The sequence below is a fragment of the Aaosphaeria arxii genome, assembly GCF_010015735.1.
Source record: "Aaosphaeria arxii CBS 175.79 unplaced genomic scaffold BU24scaffold_5, whole genome shotgun sequence".
NCBI lineage: Eukaryota > Fungi > Ascomycota > Dothideomycetes > Pleosporales > Aaosphaeria > Aaosphaeria arxii.
The window spans coordinates 587,306-611,608 of record NW_022983478.1 but is presented as its reverse complement, the minus strand read 5'-3'; the positions used below and the strand labels follow the sequence as shown (position 1 = coordinate 611,608).

Here is a 24,303-nt window from a genome sequence, read left to right as displayed (position 1 = left end):
CCGAAAACACATCCTCTGATTGGTAGTCTGTGTCATCGGTTCTGTTGATCCTTGTCTCAGTACTTAGACGACAGACCCAGACATGGTAGGAAGACCTCACAACCAGCCTGCATGACTGAAAATCAAATCGCGCGTTATCCTTTAGGCACGTCGAGACTCTTCCAATAAGGAGATCTTTTTCTGGCTCATCGCAAGTACCAAACCAATAGTATCCTCCCTAAGTTGTAGCCGCGGAGTGGCAGGTGTTTCCCGCACGACAATGCTCCGGATCCGGTGTATGTATTACAATCCTTCTTTAACTGCCCATGGAGGATATATCCCCTTAGGATCACTCTTCATCCTTCTCAATTATCTCTCCGAGAGCCAGAGTTATGTTTCCAATGTGGGTAATCCACCCGGTCTTTTCCCCGCAAGTGAACCGATGCACAGTATCTAGTTTAAGCTAGGCAGTGCTTCTCTTCTAAATGTAGTGGATCTTCGCGTTGACATTGTTCCAGACTTCAAACAAAGTTCAAGCAAAATATACTAGTCCGAATTTATGTAGAGTCACCGCGGAAATTTCCATAAAATCCGCCGTGGAGATTAAACGTCAGGAGTGAACTGCCAAGCCTCCAGCTCAATAGCGCATCACCCCATACTCGAGAACTAAGTTGCCCCATGGGGAGAGAATCTGTGAAACAACTATATATTCTTTGAACAGAGTACAGAGCAGGTCTAAATGCAACCTTTTTCCAGTTCTTTGGATACACTGAACATCCATCTTCAAAAAGGCACATCCCCTTGCTTGGTTTTTCCACCGTCTAATTGACTCACTTGGACACCATACCAGCATGACGAGCGTTAAAGGTGCCTTAGTCAATGAGGTAGAGCGAGTGCCAGAGGCTTCTCCAGAAGCCATATTGGCGGATGATGAACGACCTATGCTCTCTCACTATATGCTTCACATCTACTTCCTTATGCTGGTGGGCTACCTAATATCCACCATTCAAGGCTTTGGTAGGCCTGCTCAGCTCCCTGCCGCTGCCTCCTCAATAATCTACAAATGCTAATATGTTACCAAAATCAGATGGCTCATTGATGGGCGCGATCAATGCAATGGAGCCTTACCATGAAAGCTTCGGGCTCACTGGCGCTGGTACTTCCACCGGGCTTGTCTTTATCATCTACAATATCGCCCAGATCGCTGCTTTTCCGTTTTGTGGAGGCATCAATGACAAGTACGGTCGTAGAGTTTGTATGTTTACTGGTTGTTTCATCGTACTCGTGGGTACAGCTGTACAAGGATCGGCGAACAGCCTTGGTGCGTTCATCGGCGGAAGATTTGTTCTTGGATTCGGTGCCGTTATCGCCCACGCTGCGGCACCGGCGTATGTCGTTGAAATGGCGCCACCGAAATATCGGGGTGTCACTGCTGGGCTATACAATAACTTTTGGTGGGTCGGGAACATCCTTGCTGGATGGACAACGTACGGTACTAACCGGTGAGTTCGATGCTCTGCTTCTCTCCAACAAGCCCCAAGAGATCTCTGCTGGTGATGGTCGTTTGGCCCAATCTTCCCCCTGAAAAACATCTTCAGCAACACACGCAAGGCATTCTCCAGACTGACATGACGTGAACAGACATTATGCTACCTCCTGGGCCTGGAGAATACCGACTATCTTACAAGCTGGTTTGCCAGCGATTTCTATGATATTGGTTTTCTTTATACCTGAGTCTCCTCGCTGGCTGATCAGTAAAGATAGAACTGATGAGGCTCTTCAAGTGCTAGCCAAGTATCACGGTGACGGGGATGCGAATGCACCTATAGTCCAGTTGGAGTATCGAGAAATCATGGACGAGAAACTTCAGAATCCCAAAGTTTCCAGCTGGTGGGACTATCGCGATCTTGTAGCCACGAGATCTTCCCGTTACAGACTTATGTTGGTCTGCCTGACTGCTTTCTTTGGGCAGTGGAGTGGTAATAACGTCGTGTCATACTTTATGGTATGTGGATCCCAACGCACTCGAAAAGCTCTGACGCTTACCGTGTATCTAGCCCGCCATGATCGAAAATGCCGGAATAACGGACAAAAACACCCAACTGTTAATCAATGCTATCAACCCCATCCTTTGCTGGCTTGCTGCTATGATCGGTTCTTCAATTCTGGACAAATTCGGGCGCCGCAAAATGATGATGGGTGGTTTGGCAGGGGCGCTTGCATGCTACATCGGCCTAACAGCATGCACAGCTCAGACTCCGAACGATAAAAATCTCTCGTACGGTGTTATTGTGTTTATCTATCTCTTCGGCATTGCCTTCGCCATGGGCATGACACCTTCGGCCACCCTTTATCCTATGGAAGTCCTAGAGAATCGAACCAGAGCGAAGGGCTCAGCACTCAAATTTGTATTCCTGAACATCGCGACGATGACTAATACCTTTGGTGTCAGTGTTGGTATCAAGAAACTGGGCTGGAAACTATATGTCATATACATATGCTGGATTGCGATTGAGATTGTTCTCATTTTCCTTTTGTTTGTTGAGACGAAAGGCAAGACGCTTGAAGAGCTTGGGGTCATCTTTCAGGCCAAAAACCCGCGCAAGGCTAGTACACAACGAGTCATCGATGATGACGACCAGGAGAAAGCTAAAAGTGTTGCTCACCACGACGCGAATCATACAGAGTAACGAGGTATCGTGTATCTACATATATCAGATATGTTTCGCGATGCCCCAGAAAATAGTCGTGGATTATAGCTGTGCCTCTGTGTCTCTGTTCATATGGGGCTACACTAGGAATCACCGTAGCGTTGATGTTAATCTAGACCAGCTCTTCTACGCCTTTCGATGTTGATCTTGCTCCTATTATACTTCGCGCGAGAACTAACCAAGCGATCCGTACAGATGCCCTCTGATACGGAACCATCTGTGAATGGATCATAAAAGACACAGGAAGACGCGGTTCCTTCCTTTGTGCACAGTGAACCATTCGCAGCGGCATCTGCTCTGCTCCTGTGACTAGATGATATACGCTTCACGAAGTCTTGCAGCCTTCTTACAAACCTGTACGGACGGTCAAGCGGTCACATGAGGTGACCCGAAGGCAAAAACAATAAAACAAAGAAGGACCCCTATTTCCAGATTCAATTTGGTGGCGAGCGAGCCGCAATAAATAGTCTAAGTGAGTTCCGCATGGATGTTGGCTGCATTAACCAATCTGACAGTCTCTAGCTAAGTACATCTAGTTAAGTACACCTCGTTTTGAGTTCCAGTGCGTTCTATCCACTTCCCAGGCGTCCCCATTCCACCCAGGATCCGCAATCTTGGACCTTCAGGATGTCCCAAAAAGCAGTTCTCCGGCGCAGGCGGTAGGTGTATAGTCATGATGTTTAGGACATTGTAGAATATTATATTAACTAAAGTAGCGAGCAGAATCCATTGTCATAAGGCAGAGAAAGCATAAATTTCTGCTAAATCCTATCGAAAACATCGCGAGCATCCCGCCATTGGGAGATTTATACTCCATTCTTCCCCTTTGTCCTCATAGCACTCGACGTAACATTGAACAAAAGAACACTTCCTAAAAGTCTCATGAGCAGATGTTGGCATTATTCTCCAGATCCTGAAGATGGTCGGTTGCTCTCGAGTCCAAACTGGAAAGGATGTCCAACAGCTTCTCGAGTTGGGTGCGTGCTCTTTTCTCAATTGGCGGGGTAGGCGGATCGTTCACGACGGCCAGCAGAATGCTTCCAACCCTACGGACTCGCTCGACCTAGGTTCAATAGCCTAGTTAGCAATTCGACTTCAGATGCCAACGTGATGCCTTGAACGCCATTACTTACTGCAGGTTCGCCTTGGACTCTGTAACAATTGAATGGTATGAGTGATAACTCGCGAAGGAAATCTTGGCAGATCTCAAGTTTACGCATGGCCCACGAGATTGGCATATTATTAAGTCCTACCACCTCAGCAAGATCGGCGTCAAGGCATAACTGTAGTATGACAATTCTCATGCAGTGATACACAGAGAGTATATTACTACGTTGGGCCCAGAAACTCAAGGCTTGGTACTGCACGACTTCCGGCTCCACGGGCCCAGCCGCAGCGTCTGGTAATTGCAAACATTGTGGAAGGTCATCGATGATACCACAAAAATGTAGATACAGACCATAGAGTTTTTCAGTGGACTGTTGATCTGGCCTGCTGTCTGCAAAGTCAGATCGATGATTTTTTGAGTGCAGTCTGATCCCGTGGACTACGTCTGCGGCTGCTGCCCATAGACGTCTTTTAAATTGAAAACCGAGCAGGAGCCTATGTTCAAAGCGATTCTGGTTCCATGGCCTAGACGGGTCGAGAAGAAGATTCTCGTGTTCCTTCTCCTCGTCAATCGTGATTCTGTCATCGCAAAATCCATCGCTAATGACATACGGCACTTTGTCGAAAGCTGCTGCAGTCTTATCGGCCAGGTACGACAGCCACCAATTCATGCGTAGGAGCCGTGCATCAACGGGAAGGAGGGAGCCGATAACTTTCTCATCATAGATTCGAGCTTTCAGTGCTAGGAAAGTCCCTTCGCGATGTATGTGTGAAGAGATTACGTCTCGACCCGTTGTGTTCTCCAATCCTGCCGAGTGCCATGTCCGAATGCAGAATGAGGACCAGTCGGGAAATTCCAAGTCATATTCCTCATAGAGCCTCAGCATTGCTCGTGATGCGTAGTAGTATGGCCAGAAAAGGTCCTTGGGGGAGTCAAGTAGCTCTCGAGGCATGACAGAGATGACAAGGGCACAGATAGCCGTGACCAGGGTAAATCGTCTCAGTGGCTCGACAGAGGTCGAGTCGGCGTAGGGCGGTGATGCGAGCAACATCACCGAAGTGCGATCGAAAAGTGCAATTGCTGACCGGAGCGTTGGTTCATGCGCGATTGGTGTGTTTGGAAACTGATACAACATGAAGAGATCGACGCATTTGTGCATGAAATCGGTTATAGTCTCGGTATGGCACGGCTGAACAGCATGAATGAGTTTTTGAGAAATCGTCGCGGCGTCCAGAGAAAAATCATGACGGGTTGTAATGCGCAGAGGACTTGAGAACGCAGACTGGATGTTTGACGTTGTCTCCTGGGTAGCGAGTGTTGAATTCAGGCTCGTGGCTTCTATCAAAGAACTTGGAGGAGTCGAGGTATCGGAAACGGCGTCACTAAGAAGCTGGAGATGGTCATGAGAACCCTCATCTGGGGTAGATGGGCCCATGTTGACATTGCTTTGCGTCAACACCAATCCCATCGCATTGTGAATTGGTGTATCTGCCGAGGGGCCAGCCGCTCTCGATAGACGCCCTCGTTTGCGAGGCAGCATTTGATGCTCGCATGTCAACTGCGATATGCGACAATTAGAACATGGATCCCCGGCGTCGCATTTGACCTTGCGTCGCTTGCATGCGTCGCACGCGGCGAGATTGTTCCGCGATCGTACGGGTTTATGAAGCTGATGTTGACGCATTGCGCTAGCTGTATTGCTCTGCCCGGACCTTGTCTCCATTCCAAGGTGAGGTTTGGAAGTCGTAGAGCGACTGATGTGCTTGTGCTTGAATTCTCCGTGGAAGAAGTATAGGTAGTGGGTGGATGGAGCTTGTGGGGCGATGTCTAGCCTGCCCGCCGAGGGAGGCTTAAACGACGCTATTTCAACCAAGCAATGATAAATGATGCGTCGAAAATGGTTTCAAGAATCGTCCGACATAGCCATAGGAACCCTCGTGCCTGTATGTACGCGCCAATATCCGTGTCAGTCGACACATCTACTGCCCAAGAGTCCGGTAACAGCAAACTTCACCAACTGGAGAAACTGGTAACGGAGTGTTCGGGCGTCCGTATCAACTAACATGATCAAGGCAATATATTCTACTTGTGACTGTGTTTTCAACTACTTCTAATTATATGTCTCTGTTTGGGCGGACCGTGGTTGCTTTGCAAACACCAACTACAGGCCAGACCAAGTGAATGTCTCAGGAAGGTTGAATCTTTTCTGTACCAACTCATCCGCTGGGTTGGAACTTCGAGCAATAATGAAATTGAATTCTCCAGCTTCGGCAACCCATTGATCAATCTTCTCGGACCAGAATGACACAGCGTATTTGTCCAATGTGACGCGGCATGTTCTCGTGTCTCCTTTTCTCAGAAAGACCTTTGTGAATCCCTTCAACTCCTTGCGTGGCCGCTGCACGGAAGATTCGCAGTCGGAAACATAGACTTGAACCGTTTCAGCACCATCTACGGAACCTGTATTTGTTACATCGACAGAAATGGTCAATGTGCCTTCGGCACCGCCTTGAAATACTTCCGGGACAACTACGTTATTGTAGTCAAAGGTTGTATAAGAAAGGCCATGGCCGAAGTAAAACAGCGGAGGCACGTTGAGCTTCTCATAATAACGGTACCCAAGGAATACGCCTTCACCGTAGTAGATCGAGTGTTCTGACTTGCCAAAATTTAGGAAGGCAGGGTTATCTTCGAGTCGTCTAGGGAAGGTCACAGATAAGCGACCAGAGGGATTTGTTTTTCCAAAGAGAATGTCCGCAAGAGCGTGACCAGTTTCCTGACCACCAAGCCAGCAGTGCAAAACACTTGCGGCTTTGTCGATCCACGGCATTTCAATCGGCATGCCAGTTTGGACTACCACGACCTACAAAGCCAATCAGCACGCCTTCCGCATTTTTGATCACGAGTGATGGATGACTCACGGTTCGAGAATTTGCTTCACAGACTCTCCTGACCATCTCATCTTGCCGCCTTGAGAGCCGTAGGTGAGTGCGATCTGAGGCTTCATATTCATAGTCCGAGCCAAGACCGACGACGACTACGGGAATACTGACTTCACGTGCAAGCTCCACTGCGTCCACAATCGCTTGGTCTTCATTTCTCAAGAACTGGCCGCCAAGTCGGACACCTCCGGCCCCCGGTGTACCAGCAATCGGTTGCAACGGCCTGTTGGTCATCAGTATGCACATCTTGTACTTGACACCCTTCTGAACATCAATATCATAGATCTCTTCGGTGGTAAGCTTGTTGAAGCAAGCTGTATCGTCTGTCTTGTGGGGCTGGCGTGACCATTGGTCGACAGCCAGATTATCATTGACCAAGAGTTTAGCTTTCCCACATGTGGAGAGAGCGAGACGGTAGGTCCCCGTTTGAGGTGAAATGTAATCGGTAGTGATGCGAATATAATAAGTATCCGGAACATTGTCAATCTTCAATTGACTGAAATACATCGTCGTATTTGTTGTTGTATTAGTATGGAGAGTCGGTGTTGTCGGAAAGTCCTGTGGATCCTCTCCGAACCATTCCAGAAACAATCCAGGTTTCTCAGTCCCAGGTAGGAATAAATCGGACCTAATGTTAGGTGTCCATCGCCGTGCTAGCAGTCCCAGATTAGCATGAATCATGATAAGTAACCAGTAAACGACTCACTGTAGCATCCAGGTTGGTAGCGAACTCTCCCGGCACCCAGGACTTCAGAGATGGCATCCAGTGGTGAGCTGACATAAAATGGGGTGGATTCGGAGCTGCCACCCCCAGCATGCGCAGGGTACTCAAATAATTCGCCAATGAAACCAAAAGAAGTATCTGCATCAGCAGCGCACAGTGGGAGTGTTTGCCTCGTATTTTTTAGAAGCACAATGGAATCTGTTGCCATTCTTCGAATAGTAGTTCGAGAACTTGGTGTGTCCTCACCATCTCCATCCTGACGAGGCGGATGAAGTGTCTTATTGATCAAGTTGAGTAGGTTTCTGACAGCTCGATCGATGGTTTTCACTCTGACTTTGCGAGCGTCTACTGCTGTGGCAAGCTGTTTTCCTCGCCAAATACTTGGTCCAGGCATCTCCAAGTCGAGACCCGCGTTGAGCGCTTCGGCGGTGCTGTAAGTTCCCCACCAATCACTCATGACAAGACCATCGAAACCCCACTCCTCGCGGAGGATCTTCTTGAGCAAAAATGGGTCCTCGCTCACGTGAATACCGTTAATGCGTTGATATGCTGCCATATACGACCATGGCTTAGCTTGATGTTGTACAATCTGAAAGGGAAGGAGGTGAAGCTCTCGTAGGGTACGTTGCGACATGAAAGTCTCATCTTCTAGAGCTTTGGCGGACTGGTCGTGAGCCACGTAATGTTTGAGAGATACAGCAACTTTGCAGTCTTGTACGCCACGGACATAGTGAGCAGCCATTGTACCGCTCAAAATTGGGTCTTCACCAAAAGCCTCAAAACCACGACCTAACAGAGGGGATCGTTGAAGGCACACTGTGGGAGCTAAAGCAACTCCAACGCCTTTACGACGACCCTCTTGCCCTATCAATTGACCTGCGGCATACATCAATTCTGTATCGAACGTAGCACCTAGGGCGGTCGCGGATGGAAATTGATAACCTGGTGGCTTTGAACGTATGTATCAGTATGCAACGCAGACTTTGAGTACCATGTATCGTCATCGAGCGTTGTGTCTAGCCACTTACCATGTTGTAGAAGCGTCCACCACCTCCGCGCAATCCATGGGGACCGTCAGATGTCTGGGCCATTCAGATTAGCGAGAACCAAAACCGTGCACACGCGATCGTAGATACCTCAAGGACCGGTATTTTCAAGCGTTCATTCGGCACAGTGCTGCAAGCACCTGCACCAGATAGTAACGCAATTTTTTCTGACAGGCTCAAGTCATTTATGAGAGCATCTACGTCAAGGTAATCTTGAGAATCCATATTTTGGGTAGCGAGTCGAACTTTGTTGGAAAATGAGTCTCTAAAGTTCCTATATTTATGTAGTTAAGTCTTTTCATGACTAGTACATACTATCGGTAGTTCGAAGCAATAAACGAACACGGGGAATTAAATCGGTCGATTGCCGCATGTTGCTGCATAACTGCCAGGCTTAAAGCAACCCACCCTCTGGAATTCCCCGCGGGATATTTATCTTGGCAAACCTTAGCCTTTGGACACTCGATACTATCATCTCCCAATATAAAATTTCGACGTGTTGTACGAGTAAGCTCACGAGTCATTGTGGTATTGCAAGTGCATGTTCCAACCATGTGTCGTCGATGACTAGGTGTGAAAAGGGTACGCAGCAGAGAACATTGCACTGTTGACATGATATTTTAAATCTATAACTATTTCAAGCCCACATTCTGGTATATTAGCAAACTTAATTTCTACTTTAAACTGTATACTATAGCTGCTATTATTTTTTAAGGGATTATACTATAGGAAGATTGTTTGTGTACTTGCTAGAGTTTCATGCAGGATTGTCCCGGGTACAAATACGCGTATAGCAATTCGCCGAATACGGCATTGTCCCGAATACGGCACTGTCCTGAAATGTCCTCATTATGTGCTACATCAGGCAAGGTACCTACTGTGTAGGGAAGTAATCAGCGTACCCAGTAGTTACCGGGTGAAGTTCGATCGTGACCATGCAGCCAATTCCCCGCATTTAAACCTACAATGGACCCCGTGTCGAAGGAGCACGGCAACTAGAATCACAGGAGCAAGAAAGGAACGTGTTCGATTGACTACTTTTACATCTCGGCAGCGGTAGCAATTGCCAACATCGCGTCTCGAGATTCGCCGTGGCAGTATATAATGCTACAGGTAGAAGCTCTGCCTATGTGAGCTTTTCCGAAGTACGCCATATAACCAATTCCACTACCATTTGGCTCAATAAGAAATACTCCCATCATGTTCACCACTCAATTGATGTGGCTTTTCTCACTTGCAGCATGGGTTGCAATGCCTACACATGCAAGCGAACACTCATCTAGGACAGCTAAACCTACTGTTGATTGGGCCCACGGTCAACAAAGAGCGGACGAGTTTATCAAAAAACTCCACATCTCAGAAAAAACATACCTTGTGACGGGAGCTGCATCGTTTCCTGGTATGGGCTGCATAGGTGTGATAGCTCCGATCCCTCGACTCAATTTCACGGGCATTTGTCTTCAGGATGGGCCTACCGGTCTCAATCGCAATGATCTTATCAGTGTATTTCCGTCTGGGATCACTGTCGGTGCTACATGGGATCGACAATTGATGTATGAGCGCGGATCGGCTCTTGGACAAGAGTTCCGTGGGAAGGGAGCGAATGTCTTTCTTGGGTACCACCCCCATTCTCGTTTCTCTCCCGCTGAGCAATGTTGGCTTATAGAAAGATGTACAATTCGATCCTTGATGACCTATTCACTAATATGTGCGGACCCGTAGCAGGACCCCTTGGAAGACATCCGCTTGGAGGCCGCAATTGGGAAGGATTTTCTCCAGATCCATACCTCTCCGGCGTGGCGATGGCCAAAACAATTGAAGGAGTTCAAGAGCAAGGAGTTCAGGCAAATGCGAAGCATTACATAGGGAACGAGCAAGAGACACAGAGAAGTGCAACAGTCATTGATGGTGTCACTGTCAATGCGTATTCAAGCAACATAGACGACCGAACAATGCATGAACTCTACTTATGGCCGTTTGCCAACGCAATCAGAGCCGGTGTAGCGTCAGTCATGTGCTCATACAATCGTGTGAATGGCACCCACTCATGCGAAAACAGCCATACAGTGGATGGACTGCTCAAGAAAGAGTTGGGGTTCCAGGGCTTTGTCGTTTCGGATTGGTCGGCAACGCGATCTCTAGCAAAAGCAGTTCTGGCTGGCCAAGACATGAACATGCCCGGTCCTGCTGACCTGGACGGATTCCGAACTGGTAAGACCTTGTGGGGAATCAATTTAGAGGCTGCTGTTCGGAATGGAACTGTACCAGAGTCTCGACTGGATGATATGGTTCGCAGGATCCTTTCGCCTTACTTCGCTCTAGGCCAAGACAAAGGATATCCAACAGTCGATCCAACATCAGCCCTGGCCATGGCGGCTCAGTACAATCGGCAGGTGCCTTTAGCCAATGTTGGAGCTGTCGAAGCTCGAGATGTGCGTGGTACTCACGCTGAGCTTATCCGAGAAATGGGTGCAGCCGGCACGGTTCTATTGAAGAACTCGAATGGGACGCTACCCTTGCAGAAGCCAAAGAACATTGGAGTGTTTGGCAACGCAGCTGGAGACTTGATGAGTGGTTTCACATCCGTGTCATATGCTGGCACCCTTAACGGGTATGAATTCGGGACCTTGGATGTTGGCGGTGGTTCCGGTTCGGCTCGACATTCTTCTATCATATCACCTCTCCATGCCATTATCATCCGTACTTCCCAGTGGAAAGGGCGTGTGCAGTATCTACTGGATAATGAAAGATTGGCCCAGGACGATTTCACCAGCATCTGGCCTGTTCCGGAGGTATGCCTCGTCTTCCTCAAAACCTGGGCATCTGAAGGAATTGATCGTACGTCCTTCGAAAATAATTGGAATTCAACGGCTGTCGTGGAGAGCGTGAGCGCTCGCTGTCCTAGTACCATTGTTATAACGAATTCTGCTGGGGTTAATACGCTTCCTTGGGCCGAATCCGACAATGTCACTGCGATACTAGCCGCGCATCTACCTGGCGAGCAAATAGGAAACTCAATTGTTGACGTTCTCTTTGGTGATCGAGAGCCAACAGGTCGGTTACCATATACGATACCAAGAAAGGATTCCGACTACGACATACCTATCCTTAATCTTACAGGGCCAGAAGCAACCGATTCCAAAGCGTGGCAAGCGAAATATACAGAAGGAACCCTGATTGACTATCGGCACTTTGATGCTAGAAATATCACTCCGCTTTTTGAGTTTGGCTTCGGATTGGGCTACACTGCATTCAAACTTACCAGCGAATTGTCGATCCACAAAACTGGCAATACTACCATCTCCGCTTTCCCGGATCCTGAGAGGACCATACAACCTGATGGCAATCCTGACCTCTTCGAAGAACTCTTCAGTGTATCTACCCAAGTAGAAAACGTAGGAGATCGTACTGGCTCCACGACAGTCCAGCTTTATGCCAGTATACCTGAAAGTGACACACCCAAGGTGCTTCGAGGATTTGAGAAGGCAACCGTAAGTGCGGGCCAGAGCATCAACATATCTTTCTCACTCCAGCGGCGTGATCTGAGTGTTTGGGATGTCGCTCACCAAGCGTGGCGAGTTCCTGAGGGTGAATTTACGCTTGCAGTGGGACTTAGCTCTAGAGATTTACCTGTTCAGAAGAAATTCGAAGTACTTTAAGGTGGGACTGTCATCTGTTCTATTACTTGCTCACTACTATGATCTATTCTTACATGCTTACAATCGCTACAGGAACAGAAGAATCTAGCAATTGAGCTCCCATCATTACCACAAAAATTACTCATGAAACGATCCGATTTCCGCGAAATCCTGCCTCATTCAGCGCAGTAGTGACACCCGCCCGAACATCATCAGACATACTGTCCAAACCGCGACACACTAGGGTCGAACGAACACGATACACCTCAGTGAGTTGAGTGTGATGTGTACAATATCTCCAGCTGGGTCCATCTCCTTCAACCAAGGCATGAATCGTTCTGGAACACATCCGCAGCATTCCTGCTGTGGCAACAGTCCAGATTGCATGCACAAGGCTTTCAACATCGACAGGGGCGTTGACGATGTGAATGGAGCGAGAAATGAAATCAACCTCTTCGGAGGCGTTTTCTGGAGTCTCGTGTAGACCACAAGCTTCTTCCTTGCAATATTGATTCCAAAATACATAGTTCGAGCCGGTCTCGTTCATGCTACAGCGTTGTTTTTACATACTCTGGCCGTCGTCAGACCGTACCTCCGACACGGCAACGTCGAAATCAGCAAGTGCGAGTGCACCGCTCTCTGGATACAAGCCAGCCGTCTTCGCCAACGAGGCGGCTGTACCCAAGCATGGTGTAAGTGCTGTCCAGTGAATTGTGTTCGTCAGCACTCTTAACTCCTTTCACCGAGTTCTATCCACGGAGGTAAAGTCTGACGCTGCATTTTGGTAGATTCGGGGTACAGATTCGCCTCTGCTGTGGAAAACATTCGGAGCGGCAGACCTCCCACTCGTATCGTAGTACGGAATACCTACCATCTACAAAAACACGAGATATCTTCCACTCAACTCCGGGCGGGGATACGAGACGAGATGAGGAGAGACGACACAAACGCGATGATGGCAAGTTACCTAGGTATGTACCTAGGCACGTAGTTGCCCCATCACCTGACCGCCCGACAACCTCCGCACCGCACCACACCGCAACACACCGGATAGCTATCTCCATGGGGCAAGAAACAATCCATCCCAGCCGTCCCGCCGGAGTGTCAGGAAAGGAAAGGAAGCGGAGCGAGCATGGCAAACAAGCAATGGTGGCGTGGGCGGGCGGTGGTCCGTTCTAGCGAGTCATGGGTTTGGTTTGGGACGTCGACGTTCACCGTCGCCACCAGGCGGTGGCAGCCTACCAAAGCGCCGCAAAGCCGGTTGTGAAGGCCAAAGAGGTGGCTTTGTTGCCGAGGGTATCGTTGTACTTATAAAGTACGCACATGCGCACGCACGCATGCACGCTACGAGTAGGAATAGGAACCATGCGCTAGGTGGGAATTTGGACGAATGGAAAGCGAAGTGTCCGCAATCTCCGAGGAAAAGTCTCGATACTTTTTGAGAAGATTGTACGGAGTATGGAGTAGCTTTTACTACTTGCAGTGAGAGAGCGCGAGTCTTGTTATACACAACAAACAAAGGTCAAGCAAGAAAAGCAAAAGATCTGCGTGTCCAATCCCCATGGGAAATCTCATTCACATGTGCTGATATCCAACTCAACATTTTCTCAAGATCATTTATGCTGCAGCTGTGGTGTGGTGTGACAATAACCCGCACCCTATGCTTTACAGAAGCCCGGTCTGCCAGGTCTGACAGGCAAGGCAAAAGGCAAGGCAAGCCGTGTCCATCTTACATTCAAGGCAATAAATCGTACAGCACAATATTCCCATCTTGCATTTCCATTGGCGGGATGGGGGAGCGATGGTATGATGGCAACACCTAGTGCGTGTACAAGCAGTTAATACTCCTTCTCCACCACGAAAACGAATCGCGATTTGCGTTCCCGCTGAAGAGCCTCATCGAACAATTCATTGTATCATGACGATATTCGCGCCTTGACGTTTGCTCAGGCGGAAGGGTTCCCCATACAGACCAAGCGTGATTTCGGGGGCTGGCGGCGGGTGGTGGTCAATGTGGTTGTGGCTTGACAATCCCGTCACAGGCAAAAAGGCGATGGGAACAAGAAGGACAAGCTCAGACTACCAAGGAACCGTTGCGAAATGCAGTATAGGCTTCTTTCGACGACACGTCCGTCCGTCGAATAACAACAACAACAACTCGCAGCGTAGCTCCAACCTCGTGCGAAGGAAGCGCAAGGCGGGCTGGAAACAACATAAAGTGAAAACAAGATTTCCTAGCCCTCGAGCTTTCCGTTCCCCAATTAACTAACGGCCGCGATGCCGCGGCTTGGGAAAAGCTGAGCTTGTCCCTCGAGACGCGGGGACCCACAATCGCTTGCGCGAGCGGTCTGAACTGCTGCAATAAATCGTGGGTCGTACGTTAGTGCACGTCGCGGAGGCGGAGAGCTGGAGCGATACGGATTGTTCCAGATGACTTCTACGGTCGGTCGTGGATCCCGCACCACACTTACACTTACACATACACACGCGCCTGCGTAAGGTAGGAAGGTGATCATCATCGTGCGGAGTATTGGACCCTCAATGTTACCCCGGAGTATGGCATGGCTTTTGTATGGCGAAGGCTGCGAGCCGTGTTCTGACAATGTCGTCCTGCTTATGTCCAATCAGCAAGGCAAGGAGGACAATCCAGCACCCAAACCGACTGGTCATGGGCCTTCCTTCGTTTGGCCCTTGCCGAAGGATGCGAGCGTGCAGGCCTGAGGTTGCGAATGAAAGAGTACCTCGTAGTGAAGTGTAGGTAATAGACTAATAGTGTCTCCGTGACACCACAACCGTCCAAGTTAGCCACCCACCTAACTAACGTAGGTAGGTAGACCGTATGCCATTCTTGCAGGGTTACATAGGCTGGTTGTCTCCACCCCCGCAAACAAAAATCATGGTCCTGATCCTTGGCCAGATGTTCCACGAATGAAACTAGAAACTATTTCGCAGATTGGCTAATTCAGGCGCTCCGTAACCTGTCGCGGAGCCCCGCGGGGGGAAATGCCCCAGGGCCAGGGTCAATCCTTTGGTGGCCGGACGCTGGTAGCACAGACTTACCCCGAGAATCCGAGATCCATGCGATGCTCTTTAGCAGCGTACAGCTCCGCACACGCAAGACGAGATGGGATGAAAATAGACGCAGAGCTGGAGACGGGAGAGTAGAGCTATCCTAGCTAATTACTTTTGTGAAATAATTCCAAGAAATGGCCGAAATCGTGAGGTTCTGTCCAACGGCGTCTAGCGCAAGAGCTAGGCTGGCAGGCTGGCACGACGTCTCCAGGATTCCAGGGTGAAGTGAGAGAAAAGGCATCGGGTGATAGGACGGGCACTGGTATATTCCATATTCACCTCGGGGCCAACTAGGTAGCTGCTACCTAGCTCAAATGGCAGGGCCCATTTCCCCTCCTGGTACAATTGCCGCCCGACGTAGCGGATCTGAGTCGTAACCGCACGTTCGTTGCAAGGCAACTCTAGGTGAAGTTTGTTTGGGAAACTTCCATTTAAGCACCCCAGCCTGCCCGCTCTGTTCTTGTCGCTTTCTTAGGGCCACTGCTTGTTTACCCTTGGCTTTTTGGCATAGACACAGACAAGACAAGACAAGACAAGACAGAAACACAACCGCAGCAATCGACACTGCAACATGTCGGAACTCGAGCCAAAGCACCATGCGGCCGGCGTCGAAAAGGCCGAAGCAGGCCTGACGGAGAAGGAAACCGCGAGCAGCAATGCAGTACTGGGCGACCACGATCTCTTGCAGAATGCCTACGAGGGAGAGAACCGTGAACACGCCATGGGGGCTTGGGAGGCTGCTAAGCTCCACCCCATGGCTTGCTTTTGGGCGTTCATCTTCTGCTTTACAATCGTAAGTTTGCCCTAGCTCCCGTGTGGCTGCAGCCATGGGCAGTCTGCATTGCACATGGAATTGAGAGATGCTAATCTGCTTTACAGGTCATGGAATCGTTCGACATGTTCTTGAACGGCAACTTCGTCGCGCAAACCGCCTTCAAGGAGCGGTATGGTGTGTTGCACAACGGGAAGAAAACCATCGAGACCAAGTGGCAGAGTGCTCTCTTCCAGTCTGGCCAATGCGGTGCCTTCGTGGGTGTGTTCCTTGCCGGACCTATCACCAACCGTCTCGGCTACCGTTGGACTTGTATCATCGGCCTTATCCTTATGAACGCCACCATTTTCGTTTCCTTCTTTGTAAGTTATCACCCCCACTCCCTGTTTTCGAAATGCAATGACTGATAGACATGCTGTAGGCTCAATCGCTTGAAGTCCTCACTGTTGGCCAGGCTTTGGAGGGTGTCCCGTGGGGCATATTCATCGCGAACTCTCCCGCGTACGCCTCGGAAGTCGTCCCAATTCCTCTCCGTGGCGTCGTTACTGCGACACTTCAGATGAGTTGGTCGATTGGAGGTATCATTGTCGCCGGTGTCACGTATGCTACCAACAAGCGAACGGACGAGTGGGCATGGCGACTACCCCTCGCTCTTCAGTGGCTCTTCCCCGTGAGTATACGCACCTCCGACACAATGGATAATAGCCAGCTAACGACTGTAGACCCCTCTTTTGCTTATCATCTTCTTCGCTCCCGAATCCCCATACTGGCTCGTTCGCAAGGGCCGCAAGGAGGAGGCGCTTAGGTCCGTCCAACGTCTCGGCCGCAAATCATCCCAGAGCGACCAAGATACACTGGCGATGGTGGAACGAACCGTAGAGATTGAGCGCAAGATGGGCGGAACCCCGACTCTCATGGACCTCTGGAAGGGTGTCGATCTCAGGCGAACATTGATCATCTGTTTCATGTACGCATCCCAGAACTTTGCCGGCAATTTGATTGCCAACCAGGCCACTTTCTTCTTCGAGCGTAAGTACTTTCCGCTTTCCATCATTACGTTTTATGAAGGAAAAATCGCTAATTCGGTTCTTAGAGGCCGGCATGTCGACCGATTTCTCCTTCCAGCTCAGTTTGATCAACTCCTGTCTCGGTTTGGTCGCCAACATTGGCTCCTGGTTCCTTACCGCCTGGTTCGGTCGCCGTGACATCTACCTCTACGGAACGGCCGTCAACGTCACCTTCCTCGTCCTCCTCGGAGTCTGCGCCTCGATCCCCCAGAACAGCGCGACCAACTATGCCCAGGCCTGCTTGGGAGTCATCATCTCCTTTGTCTTCGCCGGTGCCATGGGCCCCATCACATACACCGCTATCTCTGAGACCTCGGCCGTCCGCCTTCGAGCCCTCAGCACGGGTGTCGGTCGCGCCGCCTACTACGTCGCTGAGATCCCCATGATCTACCTCGCCTCGCAAATGCTCAACCCCACGGGCTGGAACATCGCCGGAAAGTGCGGATACATCTGGGGCGGAACCGCGCTCATCTGCTGGATCATCGCATACTTCTTCTTCCCCGAACTCAAGGGCCGCTCCTACCGTGAGGCCGACATCTTGTTCCACCGCAAGATCCCCGCCAGGAAGTTCAAGTCCACCATCATCGATGTCAGGGAGAACGAGTAAGGCGATTCGCATCTTTCCTTGCGGCTTGTCGAAGCGTTGGCGCGGCGTCGTTTGGCATGACGTGTCGCGTGTACCGTGCAACTCTTTTGTTCTGTAGATGACGGTCTAGCGATGATGATGCATCATGTATCGTCCGATTTCAAGACTGCATCAATGAACAATCCTTTTACTTTCCAAATACCAAATACCAAATCTTATACTGTCAATAGTGTTTGTAGTCTACTCCGTCACTCACTTTCATAATGAGAATAATACCCACTGCTTTGATAGCTCTGAATCTCAGTTTCTTCAGATTAGTCTGTTATTTCTCCATCACACTGATTTGATGTCATTGGATTTGTACTGCAAACGTGAAATCGGTGAGGCGCTTATTTTCATGGCGGAGATGCATCTCCATGCACGAAATGTTCCCAGCAGTCCAGGAAACCCGGTCTACGGATTCCCATCACACTCCATGCCATCCCATCAACGGCCCCTGCCAAGCTATGGGACAAAAACCCGGGATTCGAATCTACAGGGATGGGGTTTCCTGGTAGAATGCGTACCGCCAGGTCGGGGCGTAAACGTCATTGAATTTCGTTCAGTGGTGCATGTACATGTAATATGTATACACGAAGGGCCGGTTGTTGGTATCACGTGACACTGTCTTTTCAATTTGGATGACTGTGTGGTTTGGTGGAAGGCTTAATTCAAACGGTGTATCATTTAAGGGCATGGTGAAGCATGCCACAGAAACTCTCCCAAAGCGTAACGTCACGACCCTGAAGCCAATGCAGGAGAACCTCTCTCGAGTCGCCGTCCACTTCGATCCTGCACGCCAGGGCAGTCGTGTCTGGTCTTTGGGCAGTCATTGCGGGGTCACCACCATTGGCTAGATATTGCTGGTGCTTTTTCATGAGTCGACGATACGAGCGGTTCCAGACGTTTTGCGCGGCGATACTGACCCCTGACTTCTTTTCTGGATCCCATGTCCAGCGAAGATCGAGGGAGGTTAGTTGGCTGTTTAGCTGTGAGATGGCGGTGTCTAGATCTTTTTGGATTGGTATGGGGAATTTGTAGAGAGTGGGAAATGGTAGGTATTCGTTCGCGATGCCTTCGATACGAGCGATGTCGTTCGCGGGACGCATATCGCCGAAACTCCAGGCTACGACCCATCTCTTTGTCAAGCCCTGATCCATGCAGCCTACTGCCCAGTTGTTGATATCGTTTTTCTTCAATAGATCGATTATGGCTTTCGCGTTGCTCATTCGACCAAACAGGCTGCTGTACCAGGTGACTTTGTCGCGCAATACAAGGCTTTCGTTCACGATGCGCGTGACAAATCCAAGATCGCCGCCTTCGCATACCATTTCCACTTCCGCGCCAGTGCAGACGGCGGGTGGCTTCCGTTTCCGATCTTCACCTTCGAGACTGGCGTGCATGTCGGCGTGACTGAGGAAGAAGGGAGGGTTGCAGATGGTGAAGTCCAGCTTCTCGACAGCGAGGTATTGTAGTGGTATCAGAGGTTGGTCTTGGAGAGTTTGTAACAGTTTGACGCGTGTCATCATGTTGTTGATGGCGAGGTTCCGCGACGCATAGTCGAAGCTTTTCTTGTCGATATCAGTGGCGCACATTGTCCAATTGGGTCTGCATCGTAGAGAGAGAAGGGTGTAGATCGCAGAGGCACCAGTTCCAATATCAAGGCCTATGACTTGACGCTGCGGATCATATCCACCCTGGAGATTCGGAGCAGTGGAGTCAAGAAGGCGCTGAATCCAAGCCACGTAGTTGCTTCGATTCGGAATCGGTGGGCAGAGCCGGTCATCCGGGAGGTCTATAGGCAAGCCAAAGTCTTCCTGTAGGATCGCTTTTGTCAACGTCTTGTGGGTTTCGGGGTCGTGGAAATCGAGTTTGTGATTGTTGGTCTCCCATATTTGCCTGAAGTCTTCATTCGCATTGGCCAGGAGTTGAAAATCTGTCTTTTCGTATGGAGAAAGAGTTGCGAGGTCTCTATCTCGAGATGAAGTGGTTGCGTCTTTGTCTTGTGGATGCATAGCGGACGATTCGAAAATGATATATCTTCTTCTGGGACTCTTTGTTCGCGTTGGTACGCCAGTCCTACGTAGCAAGAGATGGAAACTGAAGGCCAGGAGCTTCAGAGCATCAGTAGTTTTTGAATGCTGTGTTTAATTGATCACGATTATGTTGGCAATGCTGAACCGTCTCAGGTATTTTCAGTAGGTAGTGCTCTAAGGTGGGCTGAATGGTGATAAGTTCCTCGTAGGTAGCCAGTTGACAGTTGTTAGTGAAAGCAACAGACTGGAATAGGAAAGTAAGAAAACGCTTGGGCCACCTTTGACTTGATTGGCCGTTTTCAGGGACAAAACAGTACCTGGTAAGAGATGAATTGAATCAAGAATTGCATCTTGTTGAATATATTCTAAGTCTTCTGGTGCTGGTCTTATCTCTGGAAGATATTCGCTGGAAGATATTCGAGAGTATGTAATTACGAAAGCGGTTAACGATGGACAAATGAACAATAAAAGCTTTGCTGATTTCAACATATCTACCTGGATATTATAGCAAACCCACATATTACAATACGGTCTTACAAATTCAAGATTGATAAAAAAAAAAGGTGCTCCTGTTCACCAGCCGACTTGTAGCTGGTGTTCCAACCCAATGCTAAGAATTCGATATCACGTGGCCGAGCACCACATGGAAAAAAGTGCGTAGAAATTAGTGTAGAGCGGATATCATGCGCGATTATATCAGAAAGGGTCCATCGTATGCTCCGTCAGGCTCCCCAAGGCGGACAGATTCGAGGCTTGGGATGGTGTTCGGTTTGTAGTATCCTAGCAACTCCTCCATGTCCTCCTCCGTCATCTCGCAGAGCTCATCCAAGCTCCATTGTTCGCAGACCTTGGACATCCTAGTGGGGAAATTAGCAGCTGCAACCAATAGACTGATCATTGTTATGTTCGTACCATTGCATTCGCTTTGGACCCTCCTCCTGTGCCGGCGCAATCTTCCTCAGCTTCCGCCGGAGGATTCCTACTCGCGTCACCGCAGCCCCAATGTTACTCGGGAGACCGTCCGCAATTTGTCGCCGCACGATATTCGCCAACTTCGGGCCATTGCCATTCGTGCTGACCATAATCTGTAGCGGGCCGTCGCGATGGACACTGCCGAAGTAGAAGTCACACTCCGGAGGCACGTCTGCGATGTTCGCCGGTATCCGCTTTTCCTTGCATAGCTTAAATATCTGTGAGGAGGCTTCCGGGTCGTCGACTGCGGTCAGGACCATGTCGACGCCATCGAGATCGGAGGGCTCGAACTTGCGGTCGATGTATTCGACCTGCTTTTGATCGATGCGGTAGGCGACTTCATCGTTGAGGCCGGAGCGGGGGGAAACGACGGTGACTTTTGCGTCGGCGTTGAGGACGTTTACGATGCGACCAGCGGCAACCTAGACTTTGTCAATGTGAATGGTCGTACAAGGGTCGGTAGGCTGTAGGGTATCTTACCTCTCCTCCTCCCACGACGAGGATGCGCTTGTTGCGGACTTGCCAGGCAAGGATCAACGAGCCTCCACCTTGTATATCGGGATAGGGGCCCTTCATAGCTATGGTCTGGTTCGAATGTTTGAAGGAAGAACGAAGGAGATGCACGGAGATGTAAAATGTTATTAATTAATTGTTTTTTCTTTTGGGAGAGGAAAGATGCAGTTAAATGCCAAGCCCTGACATCACCTTATGAACCCCTGTCTCATCTCTTTCACATGTCTGATAGCAAATAACATTGATCACGAACATCTACTTCCGTTAAACGATCAATTGATGCCTCTCAAAACGATTAAATCATTACATTTCATCGAATTCGTCCAAATTACATAAATAGCATACAAGTATTTCTGGCCCCATTATTGAAGGATTGATGTATCGATACGATCCCTGCATTGAGCTAATCAGCCCCAAAAGGGATTAGCGTGGGATGACCAGCTACCCCGAACTCCGTTACAGTTACTTATCCAGACCAGCCATCAGCCATCAGGCACATCCACTACTACTAGGCAGATCCAGGAGAGTTGCGACGATTCACGAAGGTTTCCTCCTTTCCACCTCCATGATCTCTGCATCCTCCTCTGTCAACCTCCTTCTATCATGACCTCGGGCAGGTCCCTCGGCGGCGGACGAGTCCTGGGTAGTGGAAGGAACCTGTCGCCTGCTGTCTCCCCGCAACCGCCGAGCCAGCACCGCCGCAATGCCAGCCTGTTGTCGCCGTCCGAGAGTTCTCTGTCCTTGAGTTCTCAAACCTCGAATAGCCCCGCGAGCACTGCAGAGACAAGGGAGGATATCACGAGCAAGGTTTTGCTTGGGAACTCGGACAATGTGGCCGCGGCGAGTGCCTCCAGTAGGCTGTTCTGCCCGATATGCAGCGAGGAAATGGTATGCACTGTGACTACTTCATGCGGTCAGGAATGATGCTAACATGAATAGATGACCCTGCTGCAGCTCAACCGGTAGGTCATGTACATAATCACAGCCATGGACTGCTTTTCTAATCATTGCAGACATCTGGACGATAACCACCAGAACCTGGTCGAGGAAGAGCAGGATGAGGTCAAGAACTGGTTCGAAACACAGATGAAGAAGGCCAAGCGCTTTCAACCTTTGGCCGTGCTCAACCAGAAACTCAAAGGGTTGGACGTCTTCGAGCCCAACGATTCTCCCACACCGCCGCCCGTAACGGTATCACGGCCCCTCGCTGGCGCTGCCGCCTCACCCGAACCGGTCGTCGTACGCCGAGACCCCGACGAGGAAGTCACACGAGCACACTGGCAACGGCCCGGACAGCGCGACGTATGTTTAGATCCCTTATGTGGACGACCGATAGTTGCTGGACCGCAATTGGCTTTGGGTGGGACAAGTAATGCGGTGAATTGCAGGAGCTGTGGAAAGTTGTTCTGCGAAGACCACACCATGTACCAGATGAAGCTATCGCGTCAGGCAAAGCACGACCCAGTGCGGGGATTCTGGTGTCGGGTATGCGAAACCTGCTACAAATCAAGAGAAGGATACAACGATCACCACGGATTTGAGAGAAGTCACTTCAAGGAATTTGCAAGTATAAGGAGGCAAAGAGTAGACAGAGCGCATATGGAGGCCAGCAGACTGGAGAAGAGGCTGACCAAGCTGACACAATTGTTGGCCAACCCACCGCCGCCGGACGACAATTCAGGATCTGGGAGTTTCTGGCCGCTGTCCGGAGGAGCCAAGGCGCAACGCAAAGCACTGGAGCAGTCGATTATCAACTGGGAAGACGACATCAAAGTCGCAAGTTGTCCCTTCTGCCAGCAGGAGTTTTCGAGTTACACGTTCCGTCGACACCATTGCCGCATGTGTGGGCGTGTGGTGTGCGGCGATCCAAAGACGGGATGCTCTTCCGAGCTAGGGCTGAATGTCGCTGCAGGGTCTCGCAAATCCGAGAAAGCTGGCCAGATCAGCATCGACGTCCGCATGTGCAAGGAATGCCATCACACATTGTTTAGCAAGGCCGACTTTGACCGCGAGCTCTCGCAACGGCCAGTTGATCAACGAGCATATGAGAACCTTGCGCAGTTCGAGCGGGGGATTCGCCTTTTGCTTCCTCGTTTCCATAAATTGCTAGTAGCACTTCAGGACCCAGAGAACCCGCCTTCGGCACAGCAACTCACGGATGCTACTAAAGTGCGCAAGAGGCTTATGGATGCGTTCGCACAATTCGACAGCGCGGCGCGTAGAATACGGGATTTGCCCACTGAGTCGCCAACACAAAAGAAGCTGCAGAAAGCAGTCTGGCAACAGGCGTACAGCTTTCTTAGCCTACACATGCTTCCACTGCGCTCATTACCAAAGGTGCTCAAGCATGCTGCACCACATGGCAACAAGAGCAGTGGCCGTTCCGGAAGCGCACTCGCAGCAATCAAATACAATGACATGGAGGCAGGCAGTATTGTCAGCAGCAGTAGCGCTGTGTCTGCGTTGGAGTCGGAAGAGAAAGAGCTTCGGGAAAGGCTCATCATTCTCGAGGAGCAGAAGTTTATGGTCGCCGAAATGGTAGCGGATGCTACCAAACATCGCAGATTCGACGAAGTGACGAGCTTATCACAAAACCTAGAAGACTTGAACACGGAGATTAACCAAGTCAACGGACAATTGGGTCAATTGGATTTTGCGGGGGCCTATCAGAGGGACGTGGTCAGTCCGACGCCAGGTTGAGCAAGACGAATGAGTTCACCACATACATACATTTATATACCCTTGGGAGGAGTTACAACAGACACAGCATGTACTATTATTCAGCCCCGAGTGCACGCATGCTCATCGCAACAGGGCTAGCTGCGGCAGATATCCAAATCTATGAAGACATCACAACACCCGCACCGCTGCGCGCGCATAAGACGTGCTATTCACTGGATAACTAGAGGTGCATTCAAGACAATCGAAGAAGAGATATTACCACCACAAACGGGCAAGCGCACCATTATTGTAAATACGACCAATAATAATTAAAGGAATATTATTAAGGCACCGATTGTCGAAAAAGGTTCGGATACTGACCTGCTCAGCATCCGTCAGCAGTCCGGCGGGTGTCCTTGCGCGACTAAAAGAGCTTA

General features: G+C 49.9%; 8 protein-coding genes across 8 annotated transcripts; 5 read left to right on the top strand and 3 right to left on the bottom strand.

Annotated features, from left to right (window-relative positions):
* Nucleotides 1–935: 935 nt before the first annotated feature.
* BU24DRAFT_441855 (lactose permease) lies at nucleotides 936–2,669 on the top strand (the record flags this gene model as incomplete). Its single annotated transcript, XM_033530479.1, has 4 exons — nucleotides 936–996; nucleotides 1,067–1,481; nucleotides 1,621–1,984; nucleotides 2,037–2,669. The coding sequence occupies 4 exons, from the start codon at nucleotides 936–938 to the stop codon at nucleotides 2,667–2,669; spliced, it is 1,473 nt and encodes a 490-aa protein (XP_033382661.1).
* Nucleotides 2,670–3,570: 901 nt separating this feature from the next.
* Nucleotides 3,571–5,233, bottom strand: BU24DRAFT_463119 (uncharacterized protein; the record flags this gene model as incomplete). Its single annotated transcript, XM_033532084.1, has 2 exons — nucleotides 3,571–3,753; nucleotides 3,824–5,233. 2 exons carry the CDS (start codon nucleotides 5,231–5,233, stop codon nucleotides 3,571–3,573), a joined length of 1,593 nt encoding a protein of 530 aa, XP_033382660.1.
* Nucleotides 5,234–5,894: 661 nt separating this feature from the next.
* On the bottom strand, nucleotides 5,895–8,735 carry BU24DRAFT_492978 (glycoside hydrolase family 3 protein; the record flags this gene model as incomplete). The annotated part of the gene is made up of 5 exons (XM_033533932.1): nucleotides 5,895–6,661; nucleotides 6,720–7,393; nucleotides 7,447–8,413; nucleotides 8,493–8,546; nucleotides 8,601–8,735. The coding sequence occupies 5 exons, from the start codon at nucleotides 8,733–8,735 to the stop codon at nucleotides 5,960–5,962; spliced, it is 2,532 nt and encodes an 843-aa protein (XP_033382659.1). The 3' UTR covers nucleotides 5,895–5,959.
* A 1,026-nt stretch (nucleotides 8,736–9,761) lies between these two features.
* On the top strand, nucleotides 9,762–12,169 carry BU24DRAFT_348612 (glycoside hydrolase family 3 protein; the record flags this gene model as incomplete). The annotated part of the gene is made up of 2 exons (XM_033523573.1): nucleotides 9,762–10,143; nucleotides 10,233–12,169. 2 exons carry the CDS (start codon nucleotides 9,762–9,764, stop codon nucleotides 12,167–12,169), a joined length of 2,319 nt encoding a protein of 772 aa, XP_033382658.1.
* A 2,400-nt stretch (nucleotides 12,170–14,569) lies between these two features.
* BU24DRAFT_213001 (uncharacterized protein) lies at nucleotides 14,570–15,558 on the top strand. The gene is made up of 2 exons (XM_033521961.1): nucleotides 14,570–14,902; nucleotides 15,087–15,558. Exons 1-2 carry the CDS (start codon nucleotides 14,721–14,723, stop codon nucleotides 15,322–15,324), a joined length of 420 nt encoding a protein of 139 aa, XP_033382657.1. The 5' UTR covers nucleotides 14,570–14,720; the 3' UTR covers nucleotides 15,325–15,558.
* On the top strand, nucleotides 15,388–17,829 carry BU24DRAFT_213093 (general substrate transporter). The gene is made up of 5 exons (XM_033521962.1): nucleotides 15,388–16,013; nucleotides 16,100–16,354; nucleotides 16,414–16,662; nucleotides 16,715–17,021; nucleotides 17,086–17,829. Exons 1-5 carry the CDS (start codon nucleotides 15,792–15,794, stop codon nucleotides 17,664–17,666), a joined length of 1,614 nt encoding a protein of 537 aa, XP_033382656.1. The 5' UTR covers nucleotides 15,388–15,791; the 3' UTR covers nucleotides 17,667–17,829.
* Nucleotides 17,830–18,524: 695 nt separating this feature from the next.
* Nucleotides 18,525–21,268, bottom strand: BU24DRAFT_433738 (siroheme synthase; the record flags this gene model as incomplete). The annotated part of the gene is made up of 6 exons (XM_033529993.1): nucleotides 18,525–18,849; nucleotides 18,936–19,659; nucleotides 20,208–20,211; nucleotides 20,463–20,577; nucleotides 20,633–21,114; nucleotides 21,173–21,268. 6 exons carry the CDS (start codon nucleotides 21,266–21,268, stop codon nucleotides 18,525–18,527), a joined length of 1,746 nt encoding a protein of 581 aa, XP_033382655.1.
* Nucleotides 21,269–21,808: 540 nt separating this feature from the next.
* On the top strand, nucleotides 21,809–23,905 carry BU24DRAFT_463113 (uncharacterized protein; the record flags this gene model as incomplete). The annotated part of the gene is made up of 3 exons (XM_033532083.1): nucleotides 21,809–22,093; nucleotides 22,145–22,167; nucleotides 22,219–23,905. The coding sequence occupies 3 exons, from the start codon at nucleotides 21,809–21,811 to the stop codon at nucleotides 23,903–23,905; spliced, it is 1,995 nt and encodes a 664-aa protein (XP_033382654.1).
* Between the last annotated feature and the right edge of the window lie 398 nt (nucleotides 23,906–24,303).

Coding starts and splice junctions, on each gene's coding strand:
- BU24DRAFT_213001 (XM_033521961.1), top strand. CDS start 14,721: ATGGCGAAGGCTGCGAGCCGTGTTCTGACAATGTCGTCCTGCTTATGT. Junction 14,903..15,086: donor AGAGTACCTCGTAGTGAAGT/GTAGGTAATAGA, acceptor GAATGAAACTAG/AAACTATTTCGCAGATTGGC.
- BU24DRAFT_213093 (XM_033521962.1), top strand. CDS start 15,792: ATGTCGGAACTCGAGCCAAAGCACCATGCGGCCGGCGTCGAAAAGGCC. Junction 16,355..16,413: donor CCATTTTCGTTTCCTTCTTT/GTAAGTTATCAC, acceptor GACATGCTGTAG/GCTCAATCGCTTGAAGTCCT. Junction 17,022..17,085: donor GGCCACTTTCTTCTTCGAGC/GTAAGTACTTTC, acceptor TTCGGTTCTTAG/AGGCCGGCATGTCGACCGAT.